The 23,226-nt window shown below is 38.6% G+C and overlaps 1 protein-coding gene across 4 annotated transcripts; it reads right to left on the reverse strand.

Annotated features, from left to right (window-relative positions):
* Positions 1-288: 288 nt before the first annotated feature.
* On the reverse strand, positions 289-22,869 carry PGAP4 (post-GPI attachment to proteins GalNAc transferase 4). 4 transcript variants are annotated; one of them, XM_023497971.2, is made up of 5 exons: positions 22,642-22,869; positions 18,663-18,786; positions 18,235-18,268; positions 18,000-18,129; positions 289-5,182 (listed from the first exon to the last, which is right to left on the reverse strand). In XM_023497971.2, the coding sequence occupies exon 5, from the start codon at positions 5,086-5,088 to the stop codon at positions 3,898-3,900; it is 1,191 nt and encodes a 396-aa protein (XP_023353739.1). In that variant the 5' UTR covers positions 5,089-5,182; positions 18,000-18,129; positions 18,235-18,268; positions 18,663-18,786; positions 22,642-22,869; the 3' UTR covers positions 289-3,897. The 4 variants fall into 4 exon arrangements, with proteins under 4 accessions (XP_023353739.1, XP_003762223.1, XP_031817148.1 ...); XM_003762175.4 differs by lacking the exon at positions 18,663-18,786; XM_031961288.1 differs by lacking the exons at positions 18,235-18,268; positions 18,663-18,786.
* Positions 22,870-23,226: the final 357 nt, after the last annotated feature.

Below are 23,226 nucleotides of genomic sequence, written 5' to 3' on the forward strand. Positions count from 1 at the left end.
CTACATCCAGCGAAAGAACTCTGGGAAATGAGTGTGAACCACTACATAGCATTTCCAATCCGTCTATTTTTGTCTGCCTGCATTTTTTATTTCCTTCACAGGTTAATTGTACATTATTTCAAAGTCCGATTCTTGTGCAGCAAAATAACTGTATGGATATGTATACATGTTGTATTTAACATATACTTTAACATATTTAATATGTATTGGTCTACCTGCCATCTGGGGGGGGGGGGGAAGGAGGGGAAAAATTGGAACAAAAGGTTTTGCAATTGTCAATGTTGAAAAATTACCCATGCATATATCTTGTAAATAAAAAGCTATAATAAAAAGAGAGAATAACTGCCATTCACAGTTCTTCATTGTACAGTATTGTAGTGGTTGTACAGAGTTCTACTCACTTCATTCTGTTTTAGTTCATTTAAGCCTTTCCAGATTTTTCTCTGATCTCATTCTTCAGAGGTATGAAAGGAGTTCACAAGTATGGAACATTGCATATGTCAGATTTTTTCAATGTTTGATCATTTTTGCTATTTTTTTCCCTCATCCCTTTTCTTAAAAAGACTGAGAAAGACATACAGGAAGAAATTCAAGTGATGTAAAAAACAAAAGATGTTTTAAAAATATTTCAAGGACATGACTTTACTTTTGTCTTTGAATTCACAGCAATCAGCCTAGTATTTAGCACATAGAGGCACTTCATAAATTCTTTTTGATTGATTTGTGGGGGATCCACAGAAAAATGAGGATCATGTCATAGTGACAGTTCATTTTATTTCACTGTCCCTTACTTTAAGGAAAGGTTCTGATAACATTTTGGGGAGTGGGTTTTAGGAAATGAAAACAATGTCCCAAAAGTAAAGACATCTCTTAAACGTGATATGGATGGATGTGATTACAGAAAATGGAGTGGCATTCATGGATTGTATTCTGTAAGGTATGTCTATATCAGTGAGATCCCAGTGAGTTTCATTGCAATATTGGAGAATGAAGTTTGAAAAATTTCATTTCTTTATCTACTTAAGGGCTTACCAGGGACATACCTTGCATATGTTAAAAAATGATAGCATTATGCAAGAATTTTCAGTGAGTCATTTTATTTTTATTCTATTTAAGGAAAGATTTTAGTCCTTCTGAATCTATGTGCCACTTCTCATTTACTTGTTATCTGAACAACTTTCAAAACAAACAGGGGTGCAAAGGAGATGAGAATCAGAGTGCAAGCTAACTTTGGGATACACCTTGGTGCTTATACTATTAGATTTCATATTATGCCATAGCAGGGACTCTTAAAATGGCTCAAGGGACCCATGGAGGTAACAATTCACACTTTTGTATTTTATAAGGTTTATATGTAGCCATTATCTCCTCTAACAAACCACCTTGTGAAGTGGGTGAGAGCAAATTATCATTCCTATTTTGTAAAAGAGCAAAGTGAAAGGGTAAGAATGACAAGTCATCAGTAATTAGTTTCAAACCCAATCTGTCTCCAACACTGGTTTTCTCTCCATCAGGAAGTGCTTCCTGAGTGATCTATAAATTGGTATCTTACTTAATGTTTATAATACAAATCTCTCTCAATTCTTAGCAATAATTACTTGTGTAATCTAATTGAACTTAAGTTCCTTGAGAACATTTTTATCTTTGAGGACATTTCCTAGTGCCTACCATAATACTTGACACATACAAGTTTAATAAATGCTTGCTTGATCCCTCCTTTATATCTCATCATAAACATTGCCATTCCCATTGATACTAAGATTTTGGTTATTTATAACTACTCATCTTTTTAGTGTTTAAATTTTTACAAAGTATCCCATGGGCCTCGTTTTCTCTATACACATTAATGGTGATCCCATCCACTCTCATGATTCTAATGATCTCTAATATACTTACCTGACTGACCTATAAGGATTTCAGCGAGTCCAAATAGAATTATCTTCTTCCTTAACAAAATTTCCTTCTTCCAAATAATTGAGATATTTCTATTAGAGGCAACCATCCTCCTAGAGTTACATGTGACTTTCCTTTTTCCCTCATACCCCATATCCAACCAATGGCCAAGCTTTGTCAGTTCTACCTCCAAGACATCTCCTCTACTTGCCAAAACCCCTAGTTCAGGATCTCATCATTTTTCATCTGGATTATTTTAAGAGCTCAGCTGGTCCAGATACCTATAACCTTTCCCTCTCTTGTGGTGGTAATGTATATGTGTGTGTGTGTGTGTGTGTGTGTGTGTGTGTGTGTGTGGTCAATGTCTTAACTTTCATCTCCACTCAAATTAAAGTTGTCTTTTCTCAAAATAATCATTGATTGGAACAGGAGACTTAAAGTTTGGGTCACTGATGCAGCTTTCTGTTCATAGGAACACCAAAAAGTTCAAACACTGGAGGCTAGAGCCCTTTCCTGAGGAAGAATGAGAGGCTGTGCACAACTGAATCTGGGTTTCTGGTTTTTCATTTCTTCCTTATTGTATATAAGTATACTTTCACTTGTCAACTCTTAGAGTATGAATATCTCATTATTCCAATTGGGAAAGAAACCACCTTCTGGTGATCTTCTTGGGAGAAAAAAATGAATGAAATGGTGTCATTTGGTATGTGGCAGAACAGTAGAGAGAAAGCTGGAATTGCATGTCCCAGGCTTAATCCCAGCTCTGCTTTTTATTAGCTTATTGCTAATCATTAAGCAAAAATCACATATAACAAGCATTTATCAAGCACTTGTTAAGTTCCAGGCACTGCACGAAGCATTAAGAATATATTATGAAGGGCAAAAGCATGATCTCTTTCCTCAAGGAAACATATTAGAATGTATCTTCCACATTCCAACAGAGGAAAGAGTGCACAAAAAAGTGTATATATATAATATAAATAGAAACTACTTATGTGTATGTATGTATGGTAGAAAAGGTGAAATCTGAGGGCCCTTCCAACTCTCAGATTTTGTGATCTCTGGTTGATCTTTGTATTCCCCTTAATGCCTACCACAAATGCCTTGCACAAAGTAGGATCATTGACTGTTGAATAATAAATACAGATGACACATGTAAAATTCTGCCTTCAATTCCCTTATAACCTCTCATGAAAGTGGACAACATGCAACCATAAAATAAGAGAAAGGAAATAAGCAGTCCATCACAAGACTAGAAGCGTCTTTTTGGCAAGGCAAATTAATCGCAATTCTGGTGCTTCAGACTAGAAAGATGTAAAAGAAAATTTAAAATTGGAGAATTTAGATAGATTATGCTTTCAGACTTGTTTATGGGGTGGGGTGGGGAAAGGAAAGAGTTGACAACCCTAGAACCCTTATGTTGGAAGCTTTTAGACCCTTGGCCAACATCCCCCAAACTTTCACAATAACCTATTGTCTCCTTTCTATTATGCACTCACTCTTTTTATAAATGTTTTACTAGGATCTTGTTGGATCTATATCCCCATACAAAGGCATTAAGAGGAAGTTTATTATTTTACCGAAAATTTCCTTAAAGGCACAACTATTTTAATCTTGGGTGTTCCCACAAGGGAGGGAAGTGACTGAGAGTGTGTGTGTGTGTGTGTGTGTGTGCAAAATATTTAGTGGGTCTGAAATAAGAAGTTCTAATGTCAAATTAAAATATCCAGAATTCACAAGTCATTTATGGATAAGACATGTATCTAGTTCTGGTGGAGAACATGGAAGAATTGTGGTATTCAAATAGTACCCAACTGTCACTGGTCAGCAGATTAGGAATTGTTAAGGCACTTCAACTCTAAGTCCACTATTTCCCAATGAACACTTCTCTACCCAATATTAAACAAACAAAAAATAAAGTAAATGGATCCAAAATACAAGGTTAAGTGCATCCAGCTCTAAGATGTAGTTCTGACAATATCCAGAAAGGCTTTTCTTGGGATTTTATAACAATTTGGGTTTATAGTTCAACCGGAGGCTGGAGAAGAGCCCAATGTGCCTCACTAGGTTAGGTTCTACTACATAGGCCTTCTCATTCTTGTCCTGCAGAAATGAGTAGAGAGCCATGTCCTTGGCAAAGCCATTGCGGCAGGATATCTCGGCCAGATAGTTCACTGTCCTCTGGGCTGAAGATGCAGGAAAAAGCATGGCAGGAGTGCAGCACTGTGTAGTAGGGACCACGTTGTAAAGGGCAGGGGCCAGCCGCCGAAGCTCTAGCAGGTAATGCCGGCCCACCAACTCCACCAGCCCCATGCTGTACAAGGAGAAGAACAGAACAATGCGGTAGTTCAGTACCGGGAGGTGAGCAATCTTGACATAAGCCCAGCCGAGCAAGGGCCCCAGGAACATCCCCACACCAAACCACTCCAAAATCCTCATGGGCTCTGGGTTGAAATAGTGCTGGAGCCTCTCGGGATGATAAAGCTTCAGGTAAAGGGCATTTCTGAGGTGTGGTTCAGAGAATCTAGTTTCCAGGAGGTGCCGTAAGACACTAAAGATCTGCTCTTCAGGAAGGGCGTCGTCTTCCACCATCAGGATGTATTCTGGGTTGTAATTCTGCAGGGACTTCTCCAGGCAATAGGCATAGTCCTGCTTCTCTTTCTCAAACGTATTCCTGAAGACAGCCCTGCTAATGTTTGGCCCCTTGCTGTTTGCAAACCGGCTGGTCACGGGGATAAAGTTGGCCAGCAGAGTGGCATCCTGGTGCCTGGAGTTCCAATCTACATTACACAGAAAGAGCTGGTAACTCCGGCATGGCGGCCCGCACTGCTGAAGGAGGCGATGGAAGCCAGACACCACCTGTAGGACATAGTGGAACTCCGGCTGTCGGTATACTGTAATGATGGTGATGACGAGCCAAGGCCGCGATGACGCCCGTTCACCATGGGGCAGACTGAAGTTGCGGGCCTGGAGTTTCTCAAAGTAGTGGAGCGCAGCCTCGCCCTCCTTCAAGCTCTGCTCCAGGAACTCCTTGCTCATCCGATCCAGGTGCCAGTGGCGGGCGTAGAAGTAAGAGTGCAGGAGGTGGTGGCAAGTCAGGGGGGCCAAAATGCCAAACGTTACTATGGTCAAGAAGAAGAAATGGAGAGCGGGGCTGGACCAGGAAAGCAGCCTCAGTTTGTGAAAAGTCCACATAGTGGAAGGAGTGGCTGCTCTGGTTTAGACACGTTTCTGCTGGTCTGAGAAGCATCCAATCATGGAGAAGAGTCACCCTCAGTAAGACTCAGACCTAAAGAAGAAAAAGATAGAGAATGGCAGAATGAGATAAAAAAAAAAATTTTTTTTTAATAATTATAACTTTTTATTGACAGAGTATATGCCTGGGTAATTTTTTACAACATTATCCCTTGCACTCACTTCTGTTCTAACTTTTCCCCTCTCTCCCTTCACCCCCTCCCCCAGATGACAAGCAGTCCTATACATGTTAAATAGATTACAGTATATCATAGATACAATATATGTGTGCAGAACCAAACAGTTCTCTTGTTGCACAGGGAGATTTAGATTCAGAAGGTAAAAATAACTCAGAAAAACAAAAATGCAAACAGTTTACATTCATTTCCCAGTGTTCTTTCTTGGAGTGTAGCTGCTTCTATCCATCCTTGGAGATCAAAAAATTTTTAAAGAAAAATGTCAATTAAATTCAGAACAAACCATTATACAAGGAAGATTTCAACTCAAATTTGAAATTGGGCAGTTGCCACCCTTTAGTATATTAATCTTTACTATATGGAAAGCTATAATTTAAGTGACTACGTAATTAAATTGGGAGCAAAGTACTACATGAAAATGATTAAGCTTTGCCAAACAGCAAAGGGTGGTATGGGGTGGGGAGGAAATGATGACTGGAAGGAAACAAAAGTTTAGAAAATAGAAAATATAGAAAAGAGAGGATGCCATGGACCAGGATTTTAACAGAAACCGAAACCAAAACAATCATCACTAACACAGTATTTCTTTAATTAATATTAGTACCTGCTGAAATTTTACAGGCTAGAAAAATCTCCCAAGGAGGTTGTAGTAATCATTAGTCCTATGTACTAAGGAAATTATGGAAAAATTTTCACATGGGTCAGTTTGGTTTCTCATCCAAGGGTGAGAGGATGACTCCCAGTCCCAAATCTTAAGTTCCTCTAGGGAAAGTCATATGGGTTCTGGGAAGATATAGGGACCATGCTTCTGAGTTTTATTTTCTTTGCCTTTTTTTTCTTAGTGTTATCCCTTCCACATCACAGAGATGATGGGCATAGTACCTCTGCAGTTTAGGAAATCCATGTAAACTTTTTTGCCCCTCCCCCTTCATACCAAAGAAGTCAGACTTTTTTCATTTATTTTATGAGGTGTTTACAGTAAACATTTGTAAAATTTGGGTTGTTTTTGGTTATAGACTTTCTGTTGTCTGCTGGTTGTTTCTGGCTTTTGCAAAATTCTCCCAAAATTCCCATTTAATTTTTTATGCCAATATGTTATATATCAAAATCACTATGGGGAAAGTCATGATGTAGAAGGTATAATTGTGCTGTCCTTAGGTAAAGGATGATAACTCCAAGTCCCAAGACAGGTCCTTGTTAAGTACTAAGCATGCAGTACCTCTGATAAACTTTGCAAAATGCTTTTCTTTGCTGAATCTGCAAAACGATATACATAGTGTCAATTATGATATTCTGTAGAATATTTATACCACATTGATTATTTTGAGATTTTTTTTTTCCTGCATGGTACTAGGGAAAAAAGTAAAAGGACAATATTTATGCTTCCTTGGTCCTCTAGCTTGGAAATGTGAACAATGAACACAAAAGCAATTCAGTGATTTATTTAGGATAGAAAAATTTAAATTTGAAGAGATGTGAGGAGAGTATAATGGGGGCATTGCCAATGAGGGCTTCATCTTCAAAACATGCACTATACAGATTAAGAGATCCTAATGTCTCCTAAAAAATGAGGAGAAACATTAGAAGACTTAAATAAATTGATACAAAGTGCAATTGGTAAAACCAGAACAAATTATTTAAGTACTACAAAATACAAAGAAAACAACCAATAAAAAGCAGATGAATTCAGTTTACTTTTATTGATAAAATATTATTTCTAGAAGTGGGAAATCACAGATGTAGAATACAAAATATGCTGCCAGATATAGTTCACTGTGTCCGTTGATTTGGCTTAAATATTTTTCTGTTGCATGGGAACATTTAAAGCAAAGTAAAGGATTTTAAGGAGAAATGACTATATTTATGTAAAAAAATTAAAGAATAAAAATAAAACACAAAAGTCTTACCTCAAGCAAGTATTTTAGTCACCTTCCCTTACATATTCTTTAGATATGAAATGAAATGGAATCTGCTCTTAATCATTTACACAAGCAATTTAGAACATGTAATATAAACTCTGAATTTGACTAGAACAAAGGTGGTAACGCTAAGTAGAGGCAAATACAAAAATTATATGTGTGATTTCATTAGTGTACAAAACTCTTGGGGAAGAAACACATTTTAGTAATTCATGTTGGCATATTCATAATTCAGGATTTTTAGAGTTGCTTAGACATTAAATTATGTGGCCCAGGTGAGATCTCAGCCAAACTCTTCCTGAGTTTTCCTTGGCCATACTCCCTCTCATCTATAAATACTTGAAATGTTACTAGTGCTTTCATTTATGTAAACTTGACAATTTAATAGGTCCTTTCTCCTCAATAGAACCTTGGGAAGTAGGTACATATATTCTCATCTTCTTTTTTTACAAATGAAGAAAGAAAGTGAGACCCTGAGAAATTAAACAGGTTTCCCATGATCATAAAGGCTAGCAACTGGCCAAGACTGGAACTCAAGCCCACATCTTCTGGGATTCTGGTTCTGACTTCTCCATCTGGTCTCTCCAGACCTGAGACTATGTAGGGTCAATGAACAGTTGACAAGAAACCCTGAGAGTTTCCCCTCCCAGATTCATTTATTTATTCAATGGTTACTTAGCCTTAATCACTTGAATGGATTAGTCAAACTGAGAGCTATTGAAGACTTTATCTTAAAAAGGCCATAATCTTCCATTGAATCCAGGGCCATCTCCAGTTGTCCTGATCTATATCTGGCCACTGGACCAAGAGGGTTCTGGAGGGAAAACTGAGGCAAGTACCCTTATACATCCTTTCCTCACTGAAATCCAATACAAGCTACATATCATAGCATCCTCTCCCTGATATCATGATCCTCTTTGAGATCAAAGGACAAAACAATAGTGATTCCCAGAATAAAGTAAAAATCCAGAACTTTAAAAACAAAATTCATGCTAGAATTCTGGGTCCCTTTACAATTAGGTGGACTTTGAAAATAGTGATGGTATGAAGAAGCAATGGGCTCACAGATTACTAGCTGAAGGCCTGCAGGAAAACAGGGTAACAAGTTCACTTGGCTTCCCAGGAAGGTTCTCTGACTTGCTGACAAACACAAGAGCAAGGTAGTCACATAACTCCCAAAGCTAAGAATTCATTTGCTGACAGAGTCCAATGGTAATTGTTCCCTAAAGCAGGGGTTCTCAAACTTTTTGGTTTTGGGACCCTTTAGCACTCTTAAAATTATTAAAAGATCCCAAAAGCTTCTGTTTATGTGAGATATATAAACATATACATGCAAATACACATGTGTGTATATACATACACATATATTTATATAGGATAAATATACATATGGTAAATATATAGATACACACACACACAGAGAAATTAAAACACATAACTACTATGAAAATAGTTTGATCTTGTAGACCTCCTGAAAGAGTCTGTGATCTTTAGGGGTCCCCAAACCAGACACTGAGAACCTTTGCTCTATACTACAATAAATAACAGATAGAAATGGATTGCTCTGTTAAGAAAATTAGTAGACACAACAGACTGTTTTTGAAAGGCAATGATGAGACACCTTGAAGACAGTTACCCATTTGTGTCTAATGGTGGCTATCTATAGGGCTAGAGTAAGACTGAGGTAGAGCAAGGGAAGAAAAAAAAATTTACATGATAACTTTGTTGTATATAAAAAGAAATAGCAAGTTGTACATAGTAGATTTGAAGTTTCATGTGCAATCATCTTTTTTTATTATACTATGTTATAGAAATGTCTATTTTATGCCATAAATTAAAAAAACAAAACAAAATTTTAAATAGAAAATAGGAAATGCATCTTACTTAATTTCTGTATTTCTCCCAACATGTATCACAATGGTAATAAGATAAGTACAAATAAAATTTTGTTTTGGGTGCAAGAAATGAAAAATTGTTTCCCACAAGAAGGTTCTCAAAAGAATTAATATAGAAGGCTCTGAAATGGATTTTTTAAAAAAAGATTCAGTTTCATTAGATGGAGATGAGGTGTTCTATGTCTGTGGGAGTATACTGGCATTCAATAAAATGTCACTGAAGTTGCTGAACTAAAATATCAATATTTTATTTTAAAAAATCAACAAAAAATTCATATTGCATTTATTTCTGCTATTTAGCTTTTCCTCTATTCATGTTTATAGAACCTTTGGCTCTATTTCAAGATAACCAATCATGCAGAGGGAGGAAGTACTTTTTCTTTTAACAAAACTATTAACTCCGGCATTTACTGCACTCCCCCCACTGCACTTTTATTACAATTGAATTATATTATTAATACTAGCAACTCCCCAATTTTATTCTGTACTTAACTTCCTCCAAATAAGTCATTCTCTGTAATATTCTTTCTAAAATATAATGTTCTCTGTTGAGGTTTTCTTGGGTCTCTGGAGGCAGCCTTCCTTTCAGTTCAGAGTATTCACCACATGAGTGCAGCCAAGTGTTAAAGTCCAAATCCTTTATTATCTCTTTCAAAGTCCTACCTCCTTCACTTGGGACTCAGCTAGTTTTCTGGAGGCCTTCTGGAGTCTTGGTTTCAGTGGGGAAGCTAAGGAGGAGAGCCTGCCACCAAGGTATGAGATGAAGTGAATGAATAATCTAAGTCCAAGGGCTTGTGCTCCAGCCTTCTGTCTGCTTGTCTCTGAATCTCTGAATCTCCCTGGCTAAGGCTTCTAGTTTATATGCTACACATTGAGTACAAACCAATCATTATATCACTAGAAAACTATTAGGATTCTTACAAGGTGCTAAGTAAGTGGAACTGAGGAGACAATGGTTAAATCTAGTTTAGCATTGACTTAATTCTACAGCAAATTATGGTTTCCTAATGATATAATGATTGGTGTATACTCAGTGTGGGATATATATGGAGGAGCTGTCAGGGCCAGAAAGGATAAGCCCACTAGAAGCTCTCAGAGGCTGAGACAGATTCATTCCATCTTCCACCTTTGTGCTGGCTGGAGGCTGAAGCTGGCAGAGGCAAAGGACTAGCGGCAGGAGCTCTTGGAACCAAGGAGAGAGATAGGCCTCTAAGAAAGCTAACCGGGCCCAAGGAAGTAGACAAGACTTGGAAAGAGACAATAAAGGATTTGGACTTTTAACTCCTGGCTGTATTTGGGGTGATTATAAGGAACTAAAACAAAGGTAGCTCCCAGAGGCCCTCCAAGAAAACTGCTCCCCAAGAAGATTATAATTTAGAGAAGAATATTACAGGAAACCATTATTTGTTGTAGGGGTTAAATCACTGCTAAACTAGATTTAACCATTGCCTCCTCAATTCTACTTAATACCTTGTTTCAAGTTCTGGCCCATTACATCTCCTTGTAGGATTACATCAATCATACTGAACTATGCTAAATTAGATAACTATTGTCTCTATCAATTCCACTGACTTAATACCTTGTAAGAATCCTTTGTTTCAAGTTCAGAGTTCTGGCCCATCACAATTCTCTGTATCTCAAACAGATTCCCTTCAAGTTCTATCTCCTGAAATCCCTCTCTGAGTGCTTTGTTGCCTCTATGCTTTGTAGAGATGAATCCTACACAGATGGACATATACCACACATCTCTCTCTCTTCTCTTTCACACACACACACCACACATGTGTGCATGCACATAAAACATCCCACTTCCATCTCCATCTGTTGAAAACCATCCTTCTTTCAAAACTCAGGTCAGAGCTTTCTGTATTAACTCTTATACAAGCCTTCCAGTTGAAAACAACCCTTCCTGCCTCACACTTTAACAAAAAATTTTCTTTTTGGCTTAGTTTTATATTATAATTATTTGATTATTATATGAATAGAAATCAATAGAAAATAACATTCTAATTTGAATTAAAGTGTTTATATGTCATGTATAAACTTATGGTTGTTAATAATACCACTAGGTTGCATATTTAATGAAGTCAGTCAATCAAACAAGTATATTTATGAAGCACTTAATCTGCACAGACATTGTGCTAAGTACTGGAGACACTAAGAAATGCAAAAATATGATCTCTGCCCTCAAGGAGCTTCACAGGCTAATGAGGGAGAACAACATGCAAACAAGATATGATATAAAGTATAAATGGAAGGTCATCTCAGGGGAAAGGACTAGCAGTGAGGGGTACTGACAAAGATGAGATTTTTGCAGAAGATGAGATTTGAGGTGAAGGAAGCTAGGAAAAAGAGGCTGGGGCAGAGGGAACGTGAGATGCAATGAACAGTGGATGCCAAGGCACAGTGCTAGGACTATCATGATGAACAGCAGGAAAGTCATATTTCAGGATGAGAATATATAGAGGAGAGTCAAGTGTGAGAGGCTTCAAAAGATAGTAAAAGGTCAGGTTGCAAAGGATTTTGAATACCAAACAGAGCATTTTCTATCAGATCCTGGAGGGAATAAGGAGTCAGTGAAGTTTTCTGAATAGGGGGTAACATAGTAATACCTGAACTTTAGAAAATCATATTGGTGACTGAAATAAGGATGGACTGGAGTGGGGAGACACTTGAGATGGGAAGACTGATTAGTCTGCTGCAATAGACAATTAAATATGAGATGATGAGGGCTTTCATCAAGGTAATGGCCATGTGAGAGAAAGGAATGTATGTAGAGGATGCTGTGGAGGCAAAAATGACAATACCTGCCAATAAACTGACTGTGTGGGGAGGGTGTCAGGGAGAAGCAGAGGATAACATCAAGACTGCCCCAGAAGGGCATGAGGGGTATGTGGGAAAAGTGCAGCTGTGGTTCAATGGTACAGGAACTCGCAGGTGAAGAAACTCCTTGGTCAAAGGCATGTCAACACCAGTCCTAGTCTACAGCACTCAGACCCTGGTTTCTACCCAGGGTCACACAGCCAGTATGTCAGAGGTAACACCTGAACCCTCGCTGCTAGCTTCAAGGCCCACTCTCCTCCTATTCCATGCTGTCTCTTTGATTGGAAACATCTGCCTCCCTTTTCAGGCCCATCCACTGCCTCTAATTCTGCCTTTTGGAGTACTCCAAAACAATTTTATTCTGTTCTACAGCAGTGGTCAAGTAGGGCATGCATAGCCCCAGTACATAAAAGACCTCTGAGTGGGCCTGCAAAGAAAACACCAGAACTGACGACAGCGGCACCATATTCTGCCTGCCTGGACCTGGGGCAGTCGGCTGGGATGGACAGTCAGTCAAGCACACTGTTCCCCAGGGTGACAGTCAACCCGGCTGTCAGTCCCTCCCAACTCCTTGCAGTAATGGCACATGCCTCATGTGTTCCCTTTCATGAGCTCCTGGCTGTCTATTTGAGATTTTCTCTTCTTCCTCCCTTTGAGAGAACAAAGGAGGTTCAGTAGGGTCTGGGAGGAGACCAGGCCAGGACTGCAAAAGAGGCACAGAGAGCAGACATGGCTGCTAATGGCCTTGGGATCAAGGAACCGGGTACAAAACCCTCTGTTCTTCAAAAATCCCCACACATCACTGGACCACTTGGAAACAAAGAGACACCACCTTGTGCAATTGTGTCTGAGTCTTTGGGACCCAATAGGTCACAGCATAGCAATACTATCCACAGCATTTTCATGGCAAAGATAGAATGGTTTGCCATTCCCTTCTCCAGTGGAATAAGCCAAACATAGGTTAAGTAAAATATGGCCAAGATCATACAGCTAGGGTCTAAGGCTGGATTTGTACTCAGGTCTTCCTGACTCCGGCCTAGCATTCTATCCACTGAGCCATCTAGCTGATCCTTCATTCAGATAAAGAACATGGTCTACCTGAATATCTAGCCCCTGCTCTTCGTAGGGACTGGACAACCACCCTCTAGATATTATGCCCCTCACAATGGAGATGATGGAAAGCTACTAACTTGATTTCAACAGAAGTCTTTGCATAAATGATTCGTGGGATAGAAAAATGAGTGTTATGATTTATTCAGAAAATACAGCCAATAAGGCACTTCTTTTGTTTGGTTCTCTCTCTCCCCATGAGCTATGATAGTCATACATACAAATATTGAAAAAAAAACCAATTAAGAGTCAGATTATCAAATCTGTGTATCATAGTAAAGATTTTAGTATCATAGTAAAGATTTTCAAAAATAATGAAGTACCTTCAATTGTATTAATCTCACAATTTTTTAAACTGAAAGCAAAAAGGGTTTTTTTGGTTTCATTTTCATCTCATCCTTTAAAATGTCTATTTTTTGTATTGCTTTATAATATGCATGATATGTTAGTCCCTTAACTAAGTCTCTTAGTCTCTTATTACTTTTACAAACCAAGGACCTGAGACAGAGGAAGGTTAAACAACTGCATATTCATCACACAGTTGGTATGACAAGACCCTAGCTCTCCAGATCACAGTTCTCCAGACTTCATCCCCCAGAATAAACTAATATATATTCATTGTATACATTTATTAAAATTGCTAACTACCTTAAAATACACTGAACTAAAAAGCACTAAAACAACATGGGTGTAAACAACAAAAATCTACATATTCTCTCCTGGAACAGAATAGGCCACAAAGGGACCTGTTGATCTGAGGAGCTTCTCAGTCTCTGCAACTTGTAAGGGAGGATTATAGCCATCTAAAGCAGTGCTGTCAAACTCAAACAGAAACTGATCCCTGCCAGCCATGACTTAGAAAACCACAAATTAACATTACCTATGTTGTACTATAATGTTATTTATTTTTTAAAGACATTTTCCAGTTAGATTTTAATCTAGTTTATTTGAGCCAGTGGGCTTTGAATTATGACACAACTTTTGGTTGGCAGAACTAAGAACAACGGGTAAAAATTATAAAGTGAAAAAGGGAAGAATTTCCACCAAAAAAAAAAAATGCTAACCCATAAATTTATTGGTGTAGGAAAATTTCTCTACTAATATGAAACAGAAACTTTTCCTCAGCTTACTGTTAGAGTTGCCTCGATACTGCTTCTTAACCTGTGGTTTGCACCCCATACAGGATCTTATACTTGAACTGAGATAAAAAATTATGACATTTTATCAGTAAATGTTTGATTTGTATACCTATTTTATACACCTACATACCTGAGATCATATAAAAATTTTTCAGGTGAAAAGGGGTCATATGGAAAAATTTTAAGAAGTCCTGGCCTGGGACATTGCATGTTTTAGATAACATTCACAAGCCACCCAACTAGGAACTAGAGACTAGACTTAAACTGAGGTGTTCCTGACTCTAAAGTGGCTTTCTATCCATAAGAGGCAATTCCCTAATGATTAAGTTAGCTAAATGATCCCTTGGAAAGAAATCAATTAAAGGTTGGATAATCCCTTCTCAGGCATGCTCTGGAAAGCAGTTTTGCTTATAGGTACTTGAACTAGATGGAAAAGGAGGGAATAAGCATGTGTTATGTATGTGTATAAATAAATATGAGCTTGTTCCTAGGAATATAGTCATCCCTTGATATTCATGAGACATCACAGTTTTGGTTATCTGCAGATTGGGATATTTTTGGATGAGAATTTTTGGAGATTTGCCACATACTGCAGAAAATCAATGATACATATATGTAAAGAATTTTTTAAAATTTAGTAATGCATAATTACTTTATATTATTAATTAATTTATATTATTAATAATCTCTTGCTGTATGTTATCATTTATTACCATAAATATACATAGATAAATTTATTATAAATAGCTAACTTTTGTTTAAAAGTTTTAGCATGCTGAAGGACTTTAGCTTACTTAGTCTCTGGGAATGCTGCCTCTTTTTTTGTCTACCATTCAGATTCAGTCAATTTCTTGTTGGTAGGACAAGGAAATTTTTAAAGCAGTTGCCGAAGCTATATTCTAATCTCTTGTGTAAAAATGACAACTTTTTAAAGAGATGCACTGTCGTGAACCAAAAAAGAGAATGTTTTTGTGTTAAAAAATATGATCAGAATTATTAAAAATAAAGATTTGGGGTAGGACTTAAGAGTTATTTACAGATTTTCACATTCTCATGGGTTCTACATCTACTCCTAACCTCCATGAATGTTGAGGGACAATTCTGAGGATGTGAAGTATATATATGTGTGTGTGTGTATGAATGTTGAGGGACAATTCTGAGGATGTGAAGTATGTATGTGTGTGTGTGTATAAATATATATGTATATACACTCTGTCTACTATGCACTAGGAGCTTTACAAATATTATTTCATTTGATCCTCATGGCAATCTGGGGAGGTAGATGCTATTATTATCCTCATTTTATAGGTAAGGAAACTGAAGCAAACAAGTTAGTTGATTGCCCAGGATCACACACTAGGAAGTATTTCTGTATTTGAAACTGAGTCTTGATTCCAGGCCTAGCCCTCCATTGCACACCAAATGACTGATCTGTAATATGTCCCTTCCTCAAGATTCTTCCCACAGATGCCAGTTTTCCTTAAATCCAGATCTGACCAGATCACTCTTCTATTCAACAAACTATAGTGGCTTTCTATTGGCTCATGGATAAAATATAAACTCCTCAATTCAGTTTTTAAAGTTGAACACTGGCTTCCATTTAGCAGAATGACTAAGAAGAGAACAGGAAAAGAGCTGAATATTGAGTTGATCTGCAGTTGGGGTTTTCTGTCCTAATTCATGAAGATGCATGTATTACTAGAACTCTATCAGAAAACTCCCAATCACTGAGATTTATAGCTCTCTTGATAACCAGTTGTCTTGCTTTAACAACTCATATTATTAGGGAAGAAAAAAATAAAAAAATATTCTTTGGGAATATTTCATGTGATTAGTAAAACTAGTGGCAGCGTGGATGAGGACACACATTCAGTGCAGACTTATATTACTATTGGAGAATTCAAACTATAAGATTAGGTAGAAGACTTTCCTTTCCCTTAAATCATAAGATTTAAAAAAGTGACTAAAATTTTCTTTTGTTTTTTGAAAGTAGTAGAGACAAAAAAGTTTCAGCCTAAACCAGAAGTCTAAACTTAATTGAGAAAACATGAAAGTTTTTTTTTTTTGTTTTGTTTTGTTTTTCTTTGCAATAAAATGTTAAGGAAAATACTAGTTTGAGTCAAAAAGTTTATGTACTTATCTGATTAATTCTTTTGGGTACAACATATTGATGACATGAACTAGACTCCTGACTCTGCTAAAGCTGTCTACTAATCCAGATAAAATATATTTGTGTCAGAAAATAGAAATTTAAAAGGTATACCATCAATCTTGACAACTTTTTTTTTTTTTTTTAGAAAATGCATCGGATAGAGCACCAGCCCTAAAGTAAGGAGGATCTGAGATCAAATCTGGTTTCAGACATTTAACACTTACTAGCTTTGTGACATGGGCAAGTCACTTAACCCCAATTGCCTCAAAAAACAAGAAGGAAAAAAAAGAAAATGCATTCTGAAAGTCATTTGATCTTCAATTTAGTCACTTCTATATTTAGGGAAATTATTCATTGACTATAGGAACCATTTCCTTCTTGCTTTATCCCATATAATGCACTTCTTTTATAAAAACATCTGCTGAACGCTGGCATTTGTTCTAAAGATTTCTCTTAAGTTCAGCCAAAAGCAAAACTTTTCCTTCAATTATTTTAAGCTTTCTTTTGTCTATCTGTTTCCCCCTTTCATTTCAGGATAGCTTACACGAGAAGCTACTTTTCTCAGTTTATCTGTGATGTAACATACTAAGTAGTTGTGAGCATTTTATTTCAGCTGAGTCTTCATTCCTTGATCTAAAGGTCAATTTTTTTTTTTTTTTTTTTTTTACTATTTTAAGTTTCTTTCTCTAATTTTATCTAAATATTCCTATCTAAACATCAATAAACTAAGAAACATCCAAAGGAAAGCAATCAGCAATGGGAAGGATTACAGATTCATGCTACATAAGAAATGATTAAATGAAAGTCAGGATATTTAACTTGAAGAAGATATTATCTAGGGCACATATGATCTTTTTTCCCAAGTATTTAAAAGAAAGAGAATGAGACATATTCTGCTTAGCCTTGGAACAGAACAAGGAATAATGGGTAAAATTTGCAAAAATATAAATTTAGACTTACAGGACAGTACGTCTAAACAACTTAGAGCTAGCTAAGAATGGGGTTACCTCAGGAGCAAAGTCCTTCCCTCATTGGAAGATGGTTAAGCTAGATCCATGGCCTGGTAAATGAACAAGGGATGGACTTCTAAGGTTCCTTTCAGCTGAGATTCTGTGGTTGCTGATGAAAAATATTCAAATAAAAATACTGAGACATCTCAGGAAAGTAAAGAACCACACTGCACACATAATAATTGTGGAAATATATATAGAAGAACTGCATGTTCAACATGCTGGATTACTTGCCGCCTAGGGGAGGTGGGACGGAAAAGGGAAGGGGGAAAAATTTTGGAATACAAGATTTTGCAAGGATGGATGCTGAAAATTATCTATGTATATATTTTGAAAATTAAAAGCTTTAATTAAAAAAAAAAAAGCAAAGAACCACTACACAATCAATTGAATATTAAGCACCTACTGTATAGGTGCCTGGCACTGAGGTAAGCACAGAAGACATAAGTACAAAGAATTCCTAACCTGCAAAGAGATGTGATATAGTACTAATAAGCTGATATTTTCCCCCATTATTTTATACTCTATTTCTCAAGATTGTTAATATAGTGGAAAATCTGGCCTTATTAAAGTCTTATTCATTGAATATGAATGCACAAAGATAATCAAATTATATCAGAGACATACCACTGTAAACTGCATAACCTGTATCTGCCACATGTTATTCAATAGATCTTGTTATGATCACTGTCAAAAGACTACATAGTCCAATCTCTGCAATAAGTTGTTCTGAATACCAGGTAACATTTCTGATTATCTATAAGGGAGAAGAAAAAAAAATCAGTAAATATGATAGGTTTAGGACTTTTCTGTCCTCAAGGGCCATAATTAATACATTATAATCAAACCCTGTCATACTCACCATGATTTGATTCAGCCACTCTCCCATTTATAATCTGAAAAAAAATTGTTTCATTAAGTTTAGCAAGTCTGTCACAGATTGTTTAAGGCTTGCTAAATGATGACAGGTGCAATCCATTTTTAGAGCATCTTTCCTGTGGTTTCTGTTACTCTTGCTTATGATGTGTTTAAGAATATGTTTTATTTCATAGGATTTTGGAACAGCAAGTGCTATCCTTCATTCTGGAGAGTGCAAGTGAATTGATACTGTTTATTACGAAATATATGCTTCAATATACATTTATACTTAGCTATAATAGCTAACATATAGCCCTTTAAAAGTTGCAAAGTACATCACATTTATTTTTTCATTTGATCCCCATGTGATATGGGTACTATTGTTATCCCCATTTTATAAAGAAACAGACTGAGAGAAGTTAAGTGACTTACATAACTAGTAAGAGTTTGAGGCAGGATTTGAACATTGGTCTTTTTGATTCCAAGTACAATCTGTTAGCTTTTCTCCCTTTGAAGCATGTGTATCAGGCAGTTTTTTTTTTTTTTTTTCATTTCTCTAAGGAAAAAAAGAAAACATTCCAAAACCTGTTAATGATACTTGCCAGATAAACTCCCAGGAAAGATGTGGATTGGCTAGCATTATATATTAACTGTTCTCTCTAGTGCTTTTATTCCTAAAACCAGTTGAAAAGCTATTCCCCTCTTTTCACAATAAAATGTTCATAGATAAATGTCTTTCTGGATCTAAATGGCCCCATAGCAGCTAGCATTATTGGTAAGACCTTCTATATCTTGCTTGTTAGCTAACCCTTTATCAAATGGAAAACATTTCATTTTCATGTTCTAATTCACTTCAGTGAATTACTGTTCTCAAAGATCACAAAGTATAGATAATGTTACTCCCCACAAATCACTATCTTGGAATCTCTAAAAGGGTGCTAAGAACGAACACAGAGAGAACACTTGTCCTATACAGTTAGTCAATAAACTTTTAAAAGGATATACTACTAAAAGCTGGTTAGTCCCATCGGAGTTCACAATACAATAGAAGTTGTTTTAGTTGTCATTTTTCAGTCTATCTGGAGGTAAAGATACTGGAATCGTTTGCCATTTCTTGAGACAAACAGGGTTAAGTGACTTGCTCAGGATTATCCAGCTATTAAGTGTTGAGGCCAGATATAAGAAAATTTCTGAACTCAGAAAGATGAGTTGTCCTGGCCAGGTGTTCTATTCACTGCACCACCTCGCTCACCAAAGATATTCAAAGAAGCTAAAAAGAGAAGGAAGGGTAAACAGAGAAGGGGAATGATGAGGTCATGTAGCCAGGGTGGGAAATGATCTTCATATGTATGAGGTACAAAGTTCATTTCATTTTGAGTTTCTGGAGATCATTAAGTCCAAAACAGCTGAGTGGGAAATGATTACCCTGGATGCCCTTCTGGGGAAATTAGCCGACAGTAAAGAAGATTTTTAAAAAAATACAATGATAAAACATCTTTTACGTATTAGGTTTTAGATTGTGAGCTCCATAAAGACAGGAAAAACATATTTAGTCTTTATATTTAATAGTACTCTGCATACAGGGACTTAAAGTTTAATGGAGTTGTGATTGTTAAAAAATATTAACCCCAAAATACTGATGACTTTTTACCAAAAACACCTTATTGCATATAGGTCTGCTGTTCAATTCCATCTTTTTTTCCTTCACATTTGTTAGTGGGTTTGTTCAGTAAGTAGGACCTAGGAGGGAAGAGGATGTGCTTTTTCTTTAAAAACAAAACACCTACTTGTTTCTAAGCATTTATTAGAAAGCTTGACTCCAAAGTACTTTTTCATGTTTCTATTTTCTTCTTTTCAATTCTATGTGATATTCAAACTAGACTAGTAGTCACTTCCCATCCTGCAATGGAATATGTCTTCTTTTCATGCCAGAACAATCTTACTTATTGAAATCTCTCCCCATCAAAGCAGCTGAAGGGCCTTAGGACCCTTCTGTATGAAGCCCTTGCATCTAAGCTCATCCTTCTTCCCCACTCACACAGGTCTTGGTGTTTGACTTCACCTATGAACTTTTCATTATTCTTATAGCTGACTCAAATTCCTCTTATTTCTTGTATATTTTCTCTGTTGATTATCTCCAAGTTAGATTGTCTACAGCTTATTTGTACAATGTCAATACGTTGTCTCCTCCATTACACCATGAGCTCTTTGAGAGCAGGTGTTGAAATAAATCAACTTTTATTGTTGATAAAAAGAAAACCTTTTGTTCAGGACCTTGCCCTAGTGACTAAGACAAAAACCGGGAAATTAGACAAAGGAGTTTATTGCAGCAACCCAAGGAAAAATCGTTGAGCATGGCTGGGCAACCTTGTGATCTGCTTTTATAGGCAAGTTTTGCAATAAAGAAATGACAATCCTGCCATCTTAACTCCTATCACATTATTTCATTATAGGGAGATGAGACTGATAATCAGCCCTATCCTACAAGCATCTAGAAGGAACTCAAAAATCTAAACAAACCCTTAAAGTGACTCAGCACAAATTTGAAGAAAGACTATATTTTACCTTTATTTGTATCCCCATAACTTAGTACAGTGCCTACTATATAGCAGTCACTTAAAATGTTTATTGACTGGCTGCCCCCATTTTTCACCTCTTAGCCCCCACCCCCTCCCCTAGATGGCAGGATGACCAGTAGATGTTAAATACATTAAAATATAAATTAGATACACAATAAGTATACATGACCAAAACGTTATTTTGCTGTACAAAAAGAATCAGACTCTGAAATATTGTACAATTAGCTTGTGATGGAAATCAAAAATGCAGGTGTTAGGCTTAAATTCTTAAAGGAGAGTCTTACTTTTACAAAAAGGAAACAATGCAATCCCACCAAACTCACTGGCTTAGTAATATTGTACAGGGGAGCAAGATTCAATAAATGCACAAAAAGCCTGCTTGAATGAAAGCCCTCTGGGTTTGGGTGGAGAGAAAGGATCTAGGATTTAACTGGCATTCCCAATACATTTTTCAGAGGCAGTCTTATCTTACCAGGGGAGATGGAGAAGTTGAAGAGGGCTTTGAAGTCTGGACAGGGTTTTTGTGGTACTAAGAGAACTTCAGGCTTAACTGTATTATCACCATTCGTCTACACAACTAGCAAGGGTCTGCAAAACCAAACTATAGGTATTAGTTGATTTGCAGATAGTTTTACTTGATAGAGAGCTTCTGCGTTCTGTAAAATTCCAATGTATTCATCCTGCCTATGAATCAAGACCCGTGCAGCTTAAAACTGCTCAAGTCTCACTGATTTTTATATAAAGCGGGTCTAGACCTGAGACTAATAAAACCGATTTTTCACACCTCTACAAGCAAAGATGCAGCAGCAGTATCTGGGTACCTAAGTAACGGAACATGTTTTCTGTCACATGGTTTCTGGGGCAGGAAGGCGGAAAGTCTGTTAATTCCCACACTCGAGAACCTGGGCAGTTGAATTTATCATCATATATTTAGCAGTTAAACTATACAAATCAGGACGGCTAAAGAGCCGCCACCTCAATAGCCTCCCCCACCCCACCTGCACCTTCTAGGTCGGTAAACGAAGCTGCGAGATCTCTAGACTGTGCTTTGGCCAGGGACGGCCTTAAGCCCCTCAGCCGGCGCAAAAGGAACTGCGGGCATCCAAAGAAGGTCCGCAGTCTGCCCTTAGAGGCCCCCTCTCCGGTCCGCCCAAAGCTGAGCTCTTGCTGTCTCAGTCATTTCCTCCGGGAGCAGCTACAATCCCACCTTCTGGGCGAAGCCTTCCCCTCCCCCCCTTGCAAAGCCCTCCTTCCCCATGATGCTTATTCCGAACCTATCTGCAGCCTGTCTCCACGTAGCTGCCCCACTAGGCGGTGAGCGCCTTGCGGGGGCGGTGTCCGCGGCTCCCCGCATCCGGCCTGACCCAGGGGATGCTCAGTCGCGGACCGGAGAGAAGCCTGCCGCGGCAGCGGCAGCCGCAGCCACACCTGAGCCGGCGGGCGGGCCCGGGGCCCTGGGAGAAGGGCTGAGGTGGGCCGCTGGCCGCGGGCGCGGAACAGACTGCCCCAAGCCCCTCTCCGCCTCCGAGCACGCGCTCCCCAGGCGCCGGGTCCCGGCACCCCGCTCGGCGTCGGACTCCCCCCTCCCCCCCAGCTCTGAGCCCGCCTTCTCCCGGCTAGCATCTCTGCCCCTCTCCAGCCAGAACCTCCGTCCCGCGCTGTCCCCAGGGCTAGAGGTCACGGTGGGAAGCCCAGAATTGCGGAGGGAGCCGGCCGCGACCGGCGCAAGGAGCCGCTAGCCCGCAGCGCAGGGCAGTGGGGGTTGGGAGGGGACGGGCCGATTCGCTCAGACCTAAGGCCGAGGGGGGAGGCGAGGGCTGCAGCGTGCCTACCTGGGCAGGAACCCCCGGCGTTGGGACGCGCCCTGCCCCAGGGATGCTCATTCTACTCGGGGAGCGGCTCCCGCCCAGCGCCGGGATCTGCCACTCCAAAGGCCGGGTCTCCAACGCCCGCGGCGGCGGCGCTCCAGCTGCGGGCTCCTCTCCCCTCCCCGAGCGGCTCCCCGAGCGGTGCGGCTGGTCAGCCGGGCCGCCCGCCAACTCTGCCCCAGGAAAGGAAAAAGCTGAGGTAAGGGAGGGGCCAACAGCAAAGCCGGGTCACGTGCGCTGGGCTAGCGTGCAGCCTTCTGGACCAGTCTTTCTTTTTAAGTGATTTTTTATTTCGCTGAGTATTTCCTGATTACATATAGAAATTTTAAACAGTGGGATTTTGAGGCCCAAGTTTTCTGCCCCCCTCTCGTGTGAAATCATGAAAAACATCCCCACGTTACCGTTACAGTGGAAAACAAACAAAATAAAGATAAAGTTTGCTTCCATCTGCAATCAGAGTTCGCCGATTCTTTCTAAGTGGGTTGGCGTCGGGAGCACTAGGCAGCACGGACTGCAGGAAGAGCGTCCGGGTTTGGGCACAGAGCTTTG

Source organism: Sarcophilus harrisii, chromosome 1, assembly GCF_902635505.1.
Source record: "Sarcophilus harrisii chromosome 1, mSarHar1.11, whole genome shotgun sequence".
In the NCBI taxonomy this organism is placed as follows: domain Eukaryota; kingdom Metazoa; phylum Chordata; class Mammalia; order Dasyuromorphia; family Dasyuridae; genus Sarcophilus; species Sarcophilus harrisii.

Coding starts and splice junctions, on each gene's coding strand:
- PGAP4 (XM_031961291.1), bottom strand. CDS start 5,088: ATGTGGACTTTTCACAAACTGAGGCTGCTTTCCTGGTCCAGCCCCGCT.